This window comes from Scardinius erythrophthalmus, assembly GCF_964197995.2.
Source record: "Scardinius erythrophthalmus genome assembly, chromosome: 2".
Lineage (NCBI taxonomy): Eukaryota > Metazoa > Chordata > Actinopteri > Cypriniformes > Leuciscidae > Scardinius > Scardinius erythrophthalmus.
This window is the reverse complement of record NC_138222.1, coordinates 35,620,492-35,639,180: the sequence shown is the minus strand read 5'-3', so window position 1 is coordinate 35,639,180 and position 18,689 is coordinate 35,620,492. Positions and strand designations below refer to the sequence as shown.

At 39.3% G+C, this 18,689-nt stretch overlaps 1 protein-coding gene across 1 annotated transcript; it reads left to right on the top strand.

The window, feature by feature from the left end:
• Positions 1-7,790: 7,790 nt before the first annotated feature.
• shha (sonic hedgehog signaling molecule a) lies at positions 7,791-14,095 on the top strand (the record flags this gene model as incomplete). The annotated part of the gene is made up of 3 exons (XM_081351728.1): positions 7,791-8,090; positions 11,589-11,850; positions 13,401-14,095. The coding sequence occupies 3 exons, from the start codon at positions 7,791-7,793 to the stop codon at positions 14,093-14,095; spliced, it is 1,257 nt and encodes a 418-aa protein (XP_081207854.1).
• Positions 14,096-18,689: the final 4,594 nt, after the last annotated feature.

The window sequence follows — 18,689 nt, the reverse complement described above, 5'->3', positions numbered from 1 at the left end:
TGCCATATCTAGTTCCACTAGATAAGAAATACAAGATGTTACCTCTTTTTTGTCTACATAAAATTATTTATTTATCAGCAAATATAAATATTATTTTTACTACTTACTTGAGACTAAAGTCCTTAATTTGTGCTTTCTCTCACATCACATTTCCTCAAACCCGTCATCTCTTTCAGCAAATAGTTATTTTAATGTAATTCTAACAACACACAGGGTTTGCTATTGCTAGTAAAAATCATTGTAAAGTAGAGTTAATTCATTGTATTGTTTCTTTTTTAAAATAAATGGCGTAAAGAACTACACAGTTTGGCAGTAACACGTTTAACAATAAAATGATATATTTTATATTTGAATATTATTAATTATATTTATTTATATAATGAATCTGACAAAGGTATATTTTGAAGCATCCCATAAGAAATTAAAAATCCTTTAAAACATGCAACCATCCTGGGGCTTTATGGAGCTTTAATGGGACTGTAAAAGTCTAGATTTTGTTAGAAAGGCTGTAAAATCCAAAGCAGCATGGCTGATAGTTATTTATATACTGAGGTCTGTTGTGGGTAACTCTGGAAGATTTACCCCTGGACTTAAACTGGTGGGATATGATATAAAGTATGTACAGTATATATAGTGTATGTCAAACAAAGGAAATGATTGCAGCTGTATTGAGATATCATAGTACTTTTATTGGGGAAATTATAGATTTTTTGTAAAACAACAATTTTAACAGCAGCATTGGTGCTGTGTACAGTATATGGAATCACTCAAATGAACATCAAATGAAATACATTGTAGCTTTGTAAAGAGTGTTAATGTGAAGATTTAGCTTTACATTGTGTCTGTATATAGTTCCGATATAAAACTTGGCTTAATATTTCCAACATTATATTGGTCAGATTTTTTATTTTTTATTTGACCCTGAAATAAACAACAAGAAAAACCTGAATACTGAAAATAAAAATGCATGTTATTTGGCTGCTATAGCTATGACATTTTGCAGATAATCTGAGTTGTAATTCTTCGCCATTGTTATTCTCTGCATACTTACAGACAGCAAGCCATTGATGTGAACGGTTGAATCACGGATATTTAATGCAGGAATGTTTGGGTTTATTTCGATCTTGGATCTGCAAGGCCATAGAGAGTGTCCTTCACTTCAACTACAACAACAAAAAGAATACAAATATTTAAAAGAAAGAAAAAAAAACTGTCAAAGAAACATTTTTGACTAATCAGAGCATGTCATATTATTGTTTATTGTAATTACAAATGCTGAGGACAGCACAAAATACAAAATCTGAGAAAACTGTGAGTTGCTCTCTTCAATAGACATATATATTACAGCAGCACTCGAGTGGAAAAAAATTCAACACATTTGTGAGTGGTGAGTGTTAGTCTGCGCCGGGTCTTCAGGTCTAATGTGGCAAGTTGGTGAGGTTTTATGCACCCTCCCGTCATTTATGCTGGAGCGACACAGGCCGCGGATGTGGCGGGGTCTCACGCGGCTGAAGGTTGAATACATGTTGATCAAGTTGAAAAACCTGAGTGAGCACCAAACATACAAATAATAATGTGATTAATTATAAATATGTGATGAGATGTGATTGAAATTAGTGCATCATGCCATTGTGAATCAAATGTGTATACATATATACATTATTAGATATAAGTGTGTTTTCTTCTACCCCTTCTATGCTTTTCATATAAACACACACCTGTCTGTTTTCTTTGTGATCTTTGGTTTGTGATGCATTTACGGCTTGCATTAGTCTACAGTACAGAAGTGCTTCAAATCGCCCCACCCCCTTCCAGTCAGACAGAGTTACAGTCATAAAGATAAAGGTTGAGGTGCTTTCCCACCTGTGTAGACATAGATCAAACCGACTGCCAACATGATCCATACTGTTACGTATTTGGAAGTCATTCAGGGGAGGAAGAGGGACTGAACACTGGAAGATTCCTTGTGATTTAGCTGCTTCAAATTTTCAATAATATTCTTGATTATTTACATTTATATAGATATGGGGAACTTGATGTTTCTACGCTCTACATTTCCTCAAGTTGCATCATTGAGGAAAAGTGTAAAAACACACTTTCATTAGTTAAAAAAAGTGCTTGTGCTTACAAGCTGTATAAAGTACATACAAAAGTAATTGTAAAAGGCTTCTTGGCAAAAACAACAAGAACAAATGCTTGATGGTGATATGTTATGGTTTCAGCTTGTTTGTTTTAGGTTTGTGTTAACATAATCTCATAATTACAGCTGAGATTGATTTGTGAGAGAAATCAACGAACACAAAGATAAGATTATTTCAATACAACAGGTGTCTTACTATCCCTGCATGAAGCAGAATCTTCAAAACCTTCTGAATGCGTGAAAATATGTAATTAAATCATGCATCTTTAAAGGACACTCCATGTGCTGAAGCTGTAGAGTAGACTATAACGTAAACATATTTAAAAACTGATGTGGGTCACTTTATATTAGGTGTCCTAAATAAGTCCAATGTGGTTACTGTGTTTATATTGTACTGTAAACACTTTTGCTACTACTTGAGGTGGGATACAGGTATGGTTAGCTTTGGTGGTACGGTTATGTTTAAGGGTGGGTTAAGGTCTAAGGGAAGGGTCAACAATGTAATTACAGAAATTAATTACATCTGTAAGTACATGCAGGTATTTTAAAAATACAAGTACAATGTAAAAACATCTATGCACACAATAAGTGCATTGTACCAAATGATTCGATTAAATGTACATAATAGTCACCTAATATAAAGTGGGACCCCGCTGTGTTTGCCATAGGCCATATGAGGACTGAATCTGACCAAATCAATCAAATAGAACACAAAGAAAAAAACTGATTCTTTTAAAGTTATACCGCCTCTCAACTTGGTGCAAGCTTTGCAAGCATGTGTCATGTGCCTGTCTACTGAGCTTCTGCCACATACTTAACCAACCGCCTTCATTGGGGGGTTCTGAAAAAGGAACAGGCTAAAAGGTGAGTACGAGTATGTAAGACCTTAAGAGTCACAGAGAACGAGCATTACATGGTTTAACAGGCATTGCATTCTATATTGCTGTTGGTTAAGGGTAGAATCAAGGTCTGAATTTTCTTTTCCATCAAAAGGACACACCTGGAAGGGCTGGTGCAGGTTTGTCTATCTGTCTATACAGTAATCCCCCCTGCTTGTTCTGGGAAAATTCCACGGATCTGAACCACACCTTTCAAATGCTTCTAATATGATACTCATCTACTGGAAACTATTATTTGAACAGACTGCAACTAGATAAAAGTTGTCCTGAACTGACAAATGCCTTCACTCTGTATGATTATTAGTTAGAAATGAATCTGAGCCTTGAACAAATACCTAATATAAAACACACAGAAACGTGTCTAAACCAAAAACATCTCTTGAAGCAAGTTTGTCTGGAGTTTATTAAGATCCATAAATAGATTTAGAAAGCTGATTTTGCTTTTGAAGCTACCACAAGACATTAGAGCTTTTAAAACAAGGGTGAGGATATGAAATAAGCCCACAGAGGCAGTTCTCGACTTTTTCAACCATTTGTTTTAGGCTATTCCTGGGATTTAGGGCTTGCTTTTTTTCTTATTTGCTTTTTTCTTTTCAACATTTGTAAATATAACATGAGTAAGGGATAATGTACAGTCAGTCCCTCATTATTGTAAAATATAACCTCAGCCAGGGTGACCAGGACCCCAATTTGAAGTGTGAAGATGATTGTCCTGCATTATCCTGCTGCTTATATATGGATGCTTGATAAATAAATACATATATAAAAACTAGCACTGCTCAACTGGTTGCCTGGGTCAAAAGTCAATTATACAGTTCAATGTTAATTGTACAAAAATAATAATAATAATAATAATAGGAGAATCAAGTGCTCCAGAGCCATACATCATAAATGACAATAACCTTTGCAGGTGTTCACAACAAAGTCATGCAAAACGCACCAGAGAATGCCAGAGCACAAAATTAATTTCTACAAGGATATAAATATAATGCTGATATAGTGCTAGATACAAATCATCTGGGTCAGAAGTCTCTTGAAGAGGTGTGTCTTGAGACTTGAGAGATGGGAGGATTCTGCAATAATAACAAGTAATTGGTCACAGCATCGATTCATCTTTCCACATAATTCTCACCATTTGCCCTGTGCCTGTGCTTAATATTCATGTCTTCTCCTCGTTTCAGGCTTTGCATCTTTCCCGTACAATCTCGCTGCCCTCGATCGCAAAACTCTGGCGACAGGAATGAGGTCATTATCCAAGGCTGTGATGAGGAACTGCTGCACTCTCTCTCTTCTTCAGCAGCAGTAGTCTGTGGGAGAATTCTGCTCCGCTCCTGATCTTTGATGACTTTACAGTGCTTATTTCAAAACTAATTCTTATCTATCACCAGAAGCAGAAGCGTGCAGACACATGTAGTTAACAATTAATTTTACGATCAATATGAAAAATATTGGCTGAAATGTTGTTCAGTGAGCAACATCCTGGAACCTGTCCAGTAGACTGTTGAGTGTGGGAATGAAATCACTGTTCACTATTCTTGTGGAATGTTTCTAAACACTCAGGTAGAAAGGCAGCACTTATCCTGGTGTGATGGCCAATAGCATGTGAGTGGGTGTTTAATGATGCTTTCACTTTTCATTGGTTACAGCGGTCAACCGCGTTGAACGTTGACTAAATTTCCAGAGGAATTACTGTTGCTCTAGGTAATATGGCACAGGCCACAAGCACCCCAAGTTCATTAAATAGATACTATCTGTGTCCTCAGGTCAAATGGCAATCGAACAAAGCATGCTGCAGCAGATGGTTTACTCTCATGAGCACACTTATTTGCATTGCACTGCATTTATATTTTCTTCTGCTGTCCATCACCATTCTACAGTTCTGACCAAGTCTTGGACATGTCTTTCCCAGGAGTTTTTTAGAGCATTAAATATTATAAGTAAACATGGAACCATGTATAGTATTGAGAAACAACAAAATATTGAACCATGCTACCATTCATAATCATTATTAGTAGTGTATGATGGCTGATGCTGGCGAGTAAATTGGTTTTCTCAGGCTCCACAGAGGAATTTGTCTTTATCACTGAATGGAATGTGATAAGTCAATATGAAAATGCCATTGATAACATGCAAAAAAACTTTTTTTTCCCTCCGTCTTGGGTTTCTGAATTACTTTTAGTGCTCACCAGCCCCCTTTGCCCCCTAAATCTCTGTTCGAATTGAAAATAGAATGTATTTGCGCATCTCTAAGGCTCTCTTCTCCCTCCCGCTGTGTAGGGTTGACCTGGGGCTTGGCTGTCTTGCCTTGGCCTTGAGAGGACTGAGACTGTGTTTAAGTAGAGGGAGCGGCTGAGCGAGGCAAATAAAAAACTCTTTACACACTCTGAGACGGAGCTGAGCTGGAACCTCAGGTACACGATTGTGAAATTCCCCACGTTCCACTCCCTGCAGTCCATAACTACACAAAGAGCTGCCCGAAATCGAGGCTAAGTGTTCCTCCACAGAATGTTTGTCCTTAAGACTGTTTCGCTGTACACTGACTGCTTAGGGTCATTCTCAAAGGATTAGTCAATTGGGGCAGCATTTGATCTTGTATGAGTCCCAGAATTACACGATATGTGTTTGTTTGTAGGGCTTATTCATGCTACACATACCTGAATGACCTGATTTATGATGTCTACTGTCTGCTCCCATAGAATTGCTGAAGTATGGTTAAGGAAGACAATATCAGTGACCTAATGATATCTGTTGAATGCAATTGCCAAGATGTAATTGTACTAGAGATCAGGAAGGAGCAGGAAAATCACGCTCCACTACAGCATGCGGGTGACTGTTTCTCCTCTGTACTCCATTTTTCCTTGTAGTCATCCACACTGATTCATTAACTGTCTAATACACTGAAGGTAAACTATCAGATTATTGCCAACCTCCAAAACTTCTTCATATTAAATAAGTGAAAGTTCATAACACGTTCATCATAGTGTGGCAGCGTATAGAAAATCATACTACAGTCTGTACTGTTCACTCCTGTTAGACATATGTGGCCAGGTGGTCATAATCTCATTAAATCAGACATAAAGTAACTTCTGTATGACGGTTTGCAAGAAGTAGGAACATCAATTGAACTGCCTCTCTTTCAGTTGCGTATTCAGAGCTTATGAAGTTGTTTTAGAAGAGATTAACTGCTCGATTTGCTCTCAACATCCTGAGAGGTTCACACTGAGGATTAATATAATGTAAAGTTGACCATGAAACAATCTCCAATGGAGCTAAATCAAAAATTATGACAAAAAATATAGATCATTTTCCTGTGTGGTGCACGTAAAAGATCTCTCTTGTTTTACTCTTCACATATCATTATGATTTAATGGTATTTGTGATATTTAAGCAGTCAAAAAAGTGCACACCTCAAAACTAAAACAAACTAGACAACAAATCATCCATGTCATGGTCATTTGAACAAAACCTTCAGCAGGGGTCCTGCTTTCTTAATGTATTTCACAAGACAAGCAGCCACCATCTTTGATAGAGCAGTCTGGAAAATGTGTGAAAATAAGACAATAAAACACATACCTAACCCGCTGCTATGGGCCAGGGAACACAGTGGTTACCATGGCTTAATCTGTCACTGAAGTGGACTTTAAGGGGTGACAGGGTTTTTGCAGGCTGATCTTTCTCCCAAACAGACAGCTTAGCATTTGTGTGCACAGGAAGAGCCCTTTCCAATATCTCAAATAAGCTGTGTTGGGCAGAAGAGCCAACTTAATCTCTGCCTCCTACTCTCTCGCACCAATGGAATATGGAGGAATAATTAATTGTATCCTAAATTTACCAAAACATCCCAGGCTTTTCAGTTTGGAAATAGTTGTTTGGATGAAATTTCGAAGAAAGTGAAATCCTGTAAATTGTTCAGAAAATGATCCTTTCACTTTAAAACTTTAAAAATGACAGCAAAACAGTTGCAGCTTCTGTAAAGTTCAGCTTTTTCAGGTTAGAGGTTAATGGGACAACAAGTGATCAACCTGATAATTATGCGATAAAAGAGATAAAAAGTTTACATTTAAATTAAAATGTATGTTTGTATTTTTAATTATTCTATGATTAATCAGATTAATGTCCTCACTGGTGATAGGCCTAAATGAAGTTTTGAAAGTCGCATTCACCCTTGTGTGCACATTAAGCAGTAACATATACAGCCCAAGTGATTTAAACATAAATGGTCCATTAGCAGGTCACATAGATGGATGGAGCATTTGCATCCCAGTAACAAACTGAGTAACACACATGCATGTCGCAGCCTCATGGACAGCAGCGGGGAAAACTGATGCGTTCACATATCACCGTGTCCCTCCCCTGAAACCCACCTTCTTTAAAGGTTTTTGTGCGTCCGTTTTGTGGGATAACATCAGAAGGGTTCGTCCCGTCGAGCCAATCAGGTCCCTCCCTACCTCAGATCGCAGCTATAATACATAGGAGTAAAGAGGCTTCTCGCATAAGTGACTGTGGCTTCAACTCACGTTGCGATTTTGAGGTTAGTCTTACCTTTCACATCCACGCCGCAAACCTCCGATGCGTTATCAGACGCACATTTACGCACCTGTCACGGTAGGGCTTGGCGCTGAGGGGCACGCGTGAACTGAGGAGAAGGCAAGGACATCGCCGGAGATCCACGCAAAGAGAACGAGAAATCCCGCTAGACAGACCGCGCAGGGCGCTCTAGAACACCGCAGCGAGATTCACCGTGCGGCAAAATGCGGCTTCTGACGAGAGAGCTGCTGGTGTCTCTTCTCAGTCTGTCCTTGGTGGTGTCCGGACTGGCCTGCGGTCCAGGCAGAGGCTACGGCAGAAGAAGACATCCGAAGAAGCTGACACCTCTCGCCTACAAGCAGTTTATACCTAATGTCGCGGAGAAGACCTTAGGGGCCAGCGGCAGATACGAGGGCAAGATAACGCGCAATTCGGAGAGATTTAAAGAACTTACTCCAAATTACAATCCCGACATTATCTTTAAGGATGAGGAGAACACAGGCGCGGACAGACTCATGACACAGGTAATTCCTTTCCGTTCACAAATCACACCGGGGCTTGTTTCTAAGTCAGAGCTTAAGAAAGTACAGTTCGTGTAAGGATTGTGAATTAGTCTTGCGGCACGGCTCTTTCTAATGAAGCTGTGCGAGAGAAATGCCTTCAGGAGAGGACCGGCTGGTTGCCTCCTTGCTCACCCTCTCTGTTCCTATATTTGTCCTCGATGAGATAGGCTACTACATCAGGCGCGCGTTAGCCTATATGTTTTATAAAATGTGGGTATCCTGCTAGATAGGTACGGCACCTGATCTGAAGGGACTGTGGTGGGCATAATATGTCAGTCTCATGACAGCTAAATATAGACGGAAATTAAGCGTACATGTTCATGGGATCGCTTAGTAGTCATACCGCAGCCCACCCGCTCGCAGCGGCTGCTTATCAGGGCATGAAAATATTGACATTTCTCAAAGGATGCTCTTAAATTTGTTTCTGCTTATTAATGGGCCAGGACGGTACCGCTTAGTGACAGATTAGAATCAGACACAATGGCCTATCTGTCTTCACCCCTCTGCTTTCGATATTATGCAGGGGTTTGCTCATATTCTGACAATTATTTTACGCCACATGCGATGCTGCATAATCTATAGGCCTATTTGTTTTACAACTGACCGATATATAAGCAACATCAAGCGATGCACATGCAGAAACAAGTTTTATGTGGTACACACCAGGAGTAGACTAGTAAAACATTACTTTAATTGCAGTATGCGCTGATATTTTGATAAATGGCTAGGCTATGTGATTAATCCGTTAGATGCGGTAAACTGTTTTCTTTGATTGAAATTATATTCGACTAGTCAGACTTCGATCTATTCATTTTATGGTTAATGCTAGAGATGTGTGCTGCTCAAAAATTATAGAAAGTCTTTTTTTTGTTTTTGTCCGAGTTGTAGCCTACATGACATTTAACATTTTTTTCTTTAATTTTTCTTTATTTCATTTTTGAAACGAAAGCTAGGCCTCTGAAAAAGTCAGACAGCTTCGGGAATAGGCTGTCTGTCCCCAACATGGCTTTCCACTCTCGTCGCATTAGCAGGGATCATTTGAACTTCTGACCCTTTGCCCAAAGGAAGAATAACATTGCTGCTTAGTAATGCATCGAATATATATTTGCTATACAAAGCATATTGAGGTCTGCTTCCGTGTAATTTACAAAGTGATTACCCTGAGTGTAATATTTTTTATTAGGTTATTTTGACGTGCCTCTGCTGAAAAGCCATTCGGTTCAAAATGACCGGTCATGACTGGTTATCGCATGGACGAGGTTTGCTGAAGCATTGCGAATGTCAACCAAAGTGAATTTATACGCGCTGCGCAGGTGCATTATAAAGTCTCCCTTTTCTGGTCCTTAAAAAAAGATGAAACCCTTGTCTGGTGTGGTTTTCTCAGATGTATATCAAACTCTACTTAAGGTGAATGTGATTATAAGTGTGTGATGACCCGCGGGCACACACACTGCCATTAAAAAAGGAAAGCTACCCCTGCAATCTTGTTACTTCAAATGGACGTCTAAGCTTTTCAAAGGGAGTTAACGAGGTGTCCTTTTAGCAAATGTTTTGGAGAAGCGCATCCGAGTGGAAGAGATGGTTTGTTGGCTGAACACGCTGTGTAGTGAATTGGACTTAACGGTGCTGCTCACGAAATTAGGCGCAAGTGCGAGGGCATCCTGGAGGCTGTTTGCTCTGACAGGTAGCTGATAAGTGTTTCCTCTATAACAGTTCATTTTGAGAGGAGATTAGTAGCTGACTGTGACTATAGGCGGCGTGTTGAACAAACCTCGTGTGGAGCACAAAGCGGCGGCACAGGGGGTTCCCGCTGCGCTTCATGGTGGCTGAACAGAATTTGGCTTGATTTGCGGCACGCGACCCAATGAATTAATAAAGAGTTAAGGCTTCACGGGTCTTGAATCCCCGGCAGTATTGCTCATAATATGCTAGGTTGTATCTTTTGGTCCCTTGTTTGTATTTTCCTCTCTCATTCGAGTCCCACGAGTGCTGTAGAGCTAATAAGCAGCAGATCAAAATAACTAAAGTAAAATCACTATAGTTACAGGAAATATATTTGTCTATAAGGGTAAAGTACCAGTCTGTCATTTTCCATTCAGTCCACAGATGTATCAGTATCACAGTAAGAAAATGATTAATGTAGCTACATAAGAGGATGCATGTGTGAAGCACATTAAGTTTTTGGTGGTTTGCATAATAGACATTGAGACATAATGGAGTGAACTTAAACTATTATATGTTTTATAATTGACTATACTTCATTTTTTAATGTATGATGCAGTGTGGCCTTCAACGCAGACATGAAAATTAGAGGGTCAGGCGAATCAGTAGAAAGTGGGGCGTTAGTAGTCTGGTACAGAAATGTATGTAGATGTTATAGGCTGCGGATGGTGTGTGTGTGTGTGTGCGCTTGTGAAGTAGGGAGAGAAAGAGGCAGCGAGCGAGTCAAAGCTAGGAGGGAATTTGTGTGAATTATTACAGGTATTAATTTGGCTTAGTGTCACAATTTGCAAGCATATTTTGAATAGATTTTATATAACCTCTGAAAGACCGTCGGTTAAGCAATCACATCACGTCCCTTGAGCAAACCTGTGCTGCAAGAATAATGAGTAGTTGCTTCTCCTCTTGGACGCAGTGAAAGAGTCTTTTGTAGTGTTTTATTTGACATATTGGTTAAGTGTTGGGAAGAGTTGTCCTGGAGAAGGCCAAGCATCCCAACACAAGGTCCCGGGAAAGGTTAGTGGGTGCACCACCCACACATGGCCTGATACTCCGTATCTCGTACCTGCACCTCGGCGAGACCCACTGCTCTAAACCAAAATGTTTAAATAACAAAAACCACAAATCACTAACTGACCATCACTTTTCAGTATTTTTTGCCTTCTAATCTCAAGTTACATATTCTGGCCTTTTAAGCAGAAGAGGTCCTGATGCAGTCACACCTAGTTGGATCTATATGTTTTAGATCAGTGAAGCGAATGCAATAACTTATCAATTTTTCATTGAGCTCTTTGGGCAGAATAGCCTTGCATTCAAGGCTGAATTATTTCCAGTGTAAATACAGGACTCTTATTTCATAGACCTATTTGTAAGTCAACCTGTTTGTCTGGACATATTGATTGGGATAGTTACAGAATTATTGACTGTAAGTGATGTCTGGAGTGCTGTGATCCTTTAAAATGCTGTTCAGAACTGACTGATTGTGATAAGATAATACTGAACCAGTCTATCACACCGAGGTCTTTAACTAAACTAAAACTGTCAGTTTGTTTAAAAAGCTTTTACGCAAGCTCATTTAGGAATTTTTGGAGATTAAGAGGATTATTTATTGTGTGTGTGTGTGTGTGTGTGTGTGTGTGTGTGTGTGTGTGTGTGTTTTATGTGTATGGCAACATGGATCAATGAATGGAAATATAAAAAATCATCTCTCTTCCTGTTCTCTCGCTGTCTTTCTATTAGAGATGCAAAGACAAGCTGAACTCACTGGCCATCTCTGTAATGAACCAGTGGCCGGGGGTTAAGCTGCGTGTGACAGAGGGCTGGGATGAGGACGGTCACCATTTTGAAGAATCACTCCACTACGAGGGAAGAGCTGTTGATATCACCACCTCTGATCGAGACAAGAGCAAATATGGGACACTCTCTCGGTTAGCTGTAGAAGCTGGATTTGACTGGGTCTATTACGAGTCCAAAGCACACATCCATTGCTCTGTCAAAGCAGGTAAGACCATGGCAGGTTGATTGGAAGGGCAAAATATCGAAGTGATGGGCACAATGCTTCACACTCCATTTCATGTGGAAAAAATATCAGGCTTAAAAAGATAATCTGCTTTTAAATACTGATACAGTGAAAACAACAACAACAACAATTTTTTTTAATTTATTACAGAAAGTTTAAATTATAACTGTATTCATAAAAGTAACTTCTGGCAAAGAAATGATTATTTCTAACAAATGTTATTCTAATTAATAAATCGAATGTATTTTAGTTCTTATGAAAAATACTAATTGTTTCAAGGCTATTCCTCTATAAGATATTTTAAATCTTTCACTTCACACTGTGAGTTAAAACGACTATCACAGAAAGACTTTCGAGCCAATATATTAACTGATCTTACATCGCCCCACTCTGTCTCTTTGAAGGAAGCGCTTATCAAGTCATCACAAGATCACTCACTGAAACAGAATAAGCATTGCTTATGAAGACATATCAAATCAAACACGCACGCTTAAAATATACGATGAAAAACACGACGGAGTTTGTGGCATCACTTGCGCAAATACAATGTAGACCTAATTCCTATCAGCAATTTATTTATTTTGTAGTGTAATAAGTTTAACATTGATCGAAGATAATTTAGCTGGAACACATTGGCAAAAGCCTCAGGCTTTCGCCAAATCTGATTTAAATTCTAAACACTTTTACAAATACATTACAGGCTTTAAACAGAGCCAGGTCGAACTCGCTCGCCCAAATCTGTTTCTCAATTGTCACCATCTTATTTCATGCCCTAGAATCTTATGAGAGGATTAGACGAAAAGTCCATTCTATAGCTCTGTTTACCGACCCAAGAGATCGGAATGTGAAGAGATCCCACAAGGCCCGAATTATTGTCATTAAGCTTGACAACGGAGAGCATGATGGTTTAAAAAATGAAAGGAAAGAAGAAGAGGGCATTGATTGACTACCGCTAGCATTTCTAATTTACATTCAAATCTACACCATTAGAGCCTTGGAAAAGTGTCTGGGGCTGAGTAAATAGGTAGCCTACTATTTGAGCCTGCTTGGGGTTTTCTCATTCTATAAGTGTGAATTGTCACATAGAAGTTTCTGCACCTGAGCAAATATGAAAGAGGCGCAAGGAAAGGCAGGAGTGTCCTTTTCCAAGAGTGCTCTGTACACAAGCTGCATTAGAATGACAATGTCCGGGCTTTATTGGTTTTTAATTAGAGCAGTCCAGCCTCTTTCCTCCTCCATCTCAAACAAAGACATTTTTTTTTTTTTTTTTTTTTTTTTTGGGGAAAAGCTTTCGATTTACAGCCTAATTCCCGTTGCCACGTTTTCCTTTGTTTATTCAGACTTTTTCTTACTTTTGGCGACTTTGGGGCTGATATAGCCTAGTTTACGTGCATTCTTTTCGCGCTTTTTTTATTTATTTGACAGCTTCGTCATAACTAAAAATACAGGCCTAATGCTTAATTATGTTACTTCATGATATGCTGCATAAAAGGCGCCCCGTTTTATTCACCCATTGCTATTTGTCTCGACAGAAAATTCGGTTGCTGCAAAATCTGGAGGCTGCTTCCCAGGTTCGGCTCTGGTCACGCTCAAAGACGGAGGGCAGAAGGCCGTGAAGGACCTGAACCCCGGTGACAAGGTGCTGGCGGCGGACAGCGCTGGGAACCTCGTGTACAGCGACTTCATCATGTTCACAGACCGAGACTCCGCGACGCGACGTATGTTTTACGTCATAGAAACGAAAGAACCCGTTGAAAAGATCACACTCACCGCTGCACATCTCCTTTTTGTCCTCGACAACTCAACGGATGATCTCCACACCATGACCGCCGCGTATGCCAGCAGTGTCAGGGCCGGACAAAAGGTGATGGTTGTTGATGATAGCGGTCAACTTAAATCTGTCATCGTGGAGCGGATATACACGGAGGAGCACCAGGGCTCGTTCGCACCAGTGACTGCTCATGGAACCATTGTGGTCGACAGAATACTGGCGTCCTGTTACGCCGTAATAGAGGACCACGGGCTCGCGCATTTGGCCTTCGCGCCCGTCAGGCTCTATTATGACGTGACATCAGTCCTTTTCCCTAAAAACTTAATCAGTGAGTCCAGTGCGACTTTACAACAGGAGGGAGTCCACTGGTACTCCAAGCTCCTCTATCAAGTGGGAACGTGGCTTTTGGACAGCCACATGCTTCATCCTTTGGGGATGTCAGTAAACTCAAGCTGAACACCTTCATATGGAAATAAAGCAAGAGAAATCACACTAATGTAGGATATAAGACAATGTTAGTACAAGAGAGAAAGAGAGAGCGAGAGTGAGAGAGAAAGAGACAAAGGCCCCGAGCGGAGTTGGGATATTTATTACAATGACTTTAAAAAAAATGTCATTTTCAAAGAATAAATGGAGCCTTAAAAGTTTTCTTTGCATAATTTATTCTCGCGTGAACTCAGGCTGGTGGCACACAAACGGATTTGAATGATCATCCAGCGGTGCAGAGTCTATTTTTGTATATCTCATGTAAACAGGAAAAAAAAAAAATAATGTATGGAAAAAAGAATGAAAATTTCATGACAGGTTGTAACATTCTGTGCATATGTGCAAATGACTGTTATATTTTAGGGGTAAGCAAACGCCGCGGGGCTCCAGAAATTATATTTTTATACACAGAATTGTACATTAGATTTTGACCGATCGTTACCTAATCACTTTTCGTTATTTGAAATAGTGTAAGATACGAGAATATATTTTAATTTAAATAGGTGCAGAGTCTTTGCAGTCTTGTGCTGTTATCTCTTTTAGAATTCTCTATTATTTTGTCATTGCTTTGGTTGTCAGATTGGGACAGACATATTGTTCACTCTTCTCTGGTTTCATTGTTTTTTTTGTATTTCTTTAAGAAAATGCGAAATGCACATTCTGACAATTCAGTAACGATAATAGTCCCACAGTAAAGAACAAAGGTTTTCGTTAAACATTAATAACTACTGTACATTGACTAAAATGTATTTTTCTTTTCATATTTTGTAATAGTAAATAGTTTTATAGAAATAAAATGCAGCTGATGCACAGTTTGGATAGCATATGATTGAGTGGCCATACCGGTTAACTTGTCTTTCATTAAGGCAAGGTGTCAGGAAATGTATAGAATTTATTATTTATATGTTTATTATAAATGAATGAGATAAAGAAAATATTCAAACTGCTCGTTTGTATGTTTTTGTTTCATGAATATCCTTTGATGATGATGCAGAAATTGAACATCTTGAACTATCATTTTAATAATCAGAAGATTTAATAGGCTATTGTTGTTATTGATATTATTAACGCTCATAAATATTTTATTGTTATTGCTGTTGCTTAAAAAGTCGCTTCTCGTCGGCAGTTTATTAAATATTAACAGGGCTAATTATGTTCATTGCGGTCACGTTTAAGACATGGCACAACAAAAGATGGCTTACAAGTTGTCTAAATGTAAATAGGCTACAATCATTAAATACAAAATATTTTATTGATGTAATGAAAAACGTAATCGGATAGAGTTGACCAGAGTTTCCCCCCACGTAAATCGGGCTATTCAGTTTGCATAAAGCTCGAGTGGGAGAAACCAACCCATTCAAACCAACGTGTGGAAATGCGGAAAGTTAAATGTTGAAAGCGGCTATCGGTAAGACGCGAAAAAGTCTTTGATCTGCATTTTGTATGCTTGCGAAAAGTTGTGGTCCCATGTTAAATATGAGCAGGATAGTCCTCCTTAGCGTAAACAGCTGAAAATCTCTCACGCAGATAAAAAAAGGCTACTGTTTGCGTGCTTAAAACGCACATTTACTGGAAATCGCCTTGCCTGTTAGATTGGCTCTTTGGTGATTTCTCATGTCAAGGTCTTTAGTGTGGCTTTTACTCGCCGCCATGAGAATTACGTCAAAATATGTGACGGAATCAAATACATTAAATTATTAGACTACACATTTGGCTATTAAACACATTTAGCCTACACACTTTTCCCGTCTTCATATAATAGTGATTTTTTTATAGTTAATCGCATTCGCAAGAACGAAACAGGTGGTGCACCAGGTGCAACGAGAGGAAGTGAGGAAGCCATCCACTTCAAATCTAATACACGATGCATAACTCGAACTCTTCGCGGTTACAAGGCGAACCCAAACTCTAACGATCTCTGATTTTTCCTTTGGTTTAGTCTGAGATGTGATAGGCGACTTCTATTCAAGCAAGGAAAAAAGACAGCCTAACTTTATGCAGGCTAACAATGAGCCCCAAACCCAGTTCAGACCGTAGAAATTCGAAATGACAAACAAACGCTGATCACATCCATAGCAAAGTGAAATAGTTCCGTTTTGTAAAACTGAACGGACAGATGCCATCCTTACAATTGTAAAACTTTCGCAAGCACCTCCTAGATCATGATATCATTCATGTGAACTCTCTGCTGAACAATATTATCAATAATATATAGAGGAATAGTCCCAGAGAGCCAATGTGAGCTCAGCTGATAAACTGGGTATTGAGAATAGTAGGCTACTAAAGTTTGAAGGGAATGTTCTAGCCTTATTGGCGTGCAAATTCAGACTGCAATTTCTATCATTAGCAAATATAAAAGATGGCTAGATCAGTGTCTTCACTATCTCTGTGTTGCACCAACAACAAAGAACTAAATATACAACTATATCCATTTATTGTCTTTTCTGATTGTGTGTGTGTATGTGTGTGTGCGCGCATGGACACTTTGAAGGGTGTTAAAACTAGTGAGTGAATGGAAGTTTGAGCTTTTGAACTCTGTTGCAACACGAATAGAAATTCCACTACCAATTCTTGAGAAGACTTCATTGTGCTGCAGGTTTTGCTGCTTTTTAGAGCTGTTGGTGAGGCTCACTCTCAGCCCTGACCTTGAGCATTTACACAGACACAAAAGCGACTGGGCGAAAGCATTCCTCGGAGCAGGTAAATAAAACCCAACTAATCCTTCAGAGGGGCCTTGTGTCTGCAGAGAGAGCAACTGTTTCAACAAACGCTTGCTGGCAACTGCAAACAAAAATGGACTGGCAACTGTTGTGAGGTGGGAATGAAATAAAGGTTGCCTATCGTTAAATTCCAATCATTCATTTTAATTGCATGAATGTTTACCCAAGTGACAATCACTTTTCCAAAAGTACAATTTCCAGGGAATGGAAACTTCCAGGAAACGTCTTCCTTCTTTCCTTCTTTATTTCCAGGGAATAAAGCACCCACAGCTTTTGACAGATTGCTGTGGACCACTGCTTATTGTGGCATAATGATTACTTGTAAGAAATCTGTAAGATGGTGATTTTTGTTGACTCAAACTGCGATAGGCTTACTTTATACTCTCAGAAAGTAGATGCAAGATGAGTATCAAACGCCATTAATTCATCACTCAATAACAAGAACATGGGCAACACAGAAGATGGAATCCATGAAAAGGATTTATTTCAAGTAATTATTCATAACAAGTACAGTCAAGGCATATTATCGGTTTCCACTTGACAAGCTCCATGAAAGGTTACTAAACAAACACCATTTATATTCTTCAGAATTCAACATGTAGGACAGTCCGGTGTACACATTAAAAACACATCAAAACCGTTCCATTAATACAAGACTGAAGGACAACAAAACGGCGATCAAAGCAGCATAAATCACTTCCCCAATACAATAATGATTTCCAAGTAATGTTTTCTTTTCATCCAACAACACAACACGTGTGTACAGCTGCCAAGAGTGTACAGATCATTCTTGGGATTTGTGCAAGTTTTTGAACTTTGGAACTCAGTAGGGTGTGGTCCCAGAGACGCAAAACTTCCACGGACGTGGGCTAATACAGTAAAGGAAATCCAGAAGCAAGGTCCCCCTGCTTTAATACAGAAGGATTATGTTCACACAACACCACAGTGAGATCAACAACAGCCTTCCCATCAAGCCTCAGACCCAGATGAAAAGAGCGAGAGAGAGCGAGAGAGAGAGAGAGCGAGAGAGAGAGAGAGCGAGAGAGCGAGAGAGCGAGAGAGAGAGAGAGAGAGAGAGAGAGAGAGAGAGAGAGAGAGAGAGAGAGAGAGAGAGAGAGAGAGAGAGAGAGAGAAGGGATATCTGGCACCACTTAAACTGAAGAGGACCTGTTGAGAAAATAAGACAAGTTAGCATCATCTCTGGACGCAGCTCTACTGTAGACAGACACAACATTATTTAGAACTGAAAACAAAAGGAGAGTTTTTCATATTAGTTTAATATTTCCATTTTATTTTGTTACGCATAATTTTAGATAGGCAGAGGTTTTCAAAAGCAATGTTCCTTTCACGGTGCAAGGACCTTCACTCGAATGATTTTAAGGAGGAATTTGATATAAACGTATTTTCATTATAATAACGATCAAAACTCTCACACTATCACCAAATCAGAAAGATAAAACACCAGAGTCAATACACAACATCCTCTGATTTCAACTGAACAGTATAGGCTGCTGGTTCACAACCAGCACATTCATTTGACAAACACAGAGACCAGAATTCAGTGGGATGCGGGTATGGGAAGGTATCAGCTACGCACGCTTCTCCCTTCAGTCAATCATTGCACTAAAGATGATAAACAAGGCTCAAATATAGCATAAAAGGCTCAAAAACTAAGCGATTTACTTCAAACCCATCAACTTGATAGTCCAGCCATCCTAAAATGAAGTCAGCATCAGATCAACAGAGCGCTAAACAAGACTAATCAAAACAAATCTGCTAGTCTGTACACTTCATCGTCCTGTCCGGTGCAATAGTTGCAATGATTGTTTTCTAGTGTGAAAATG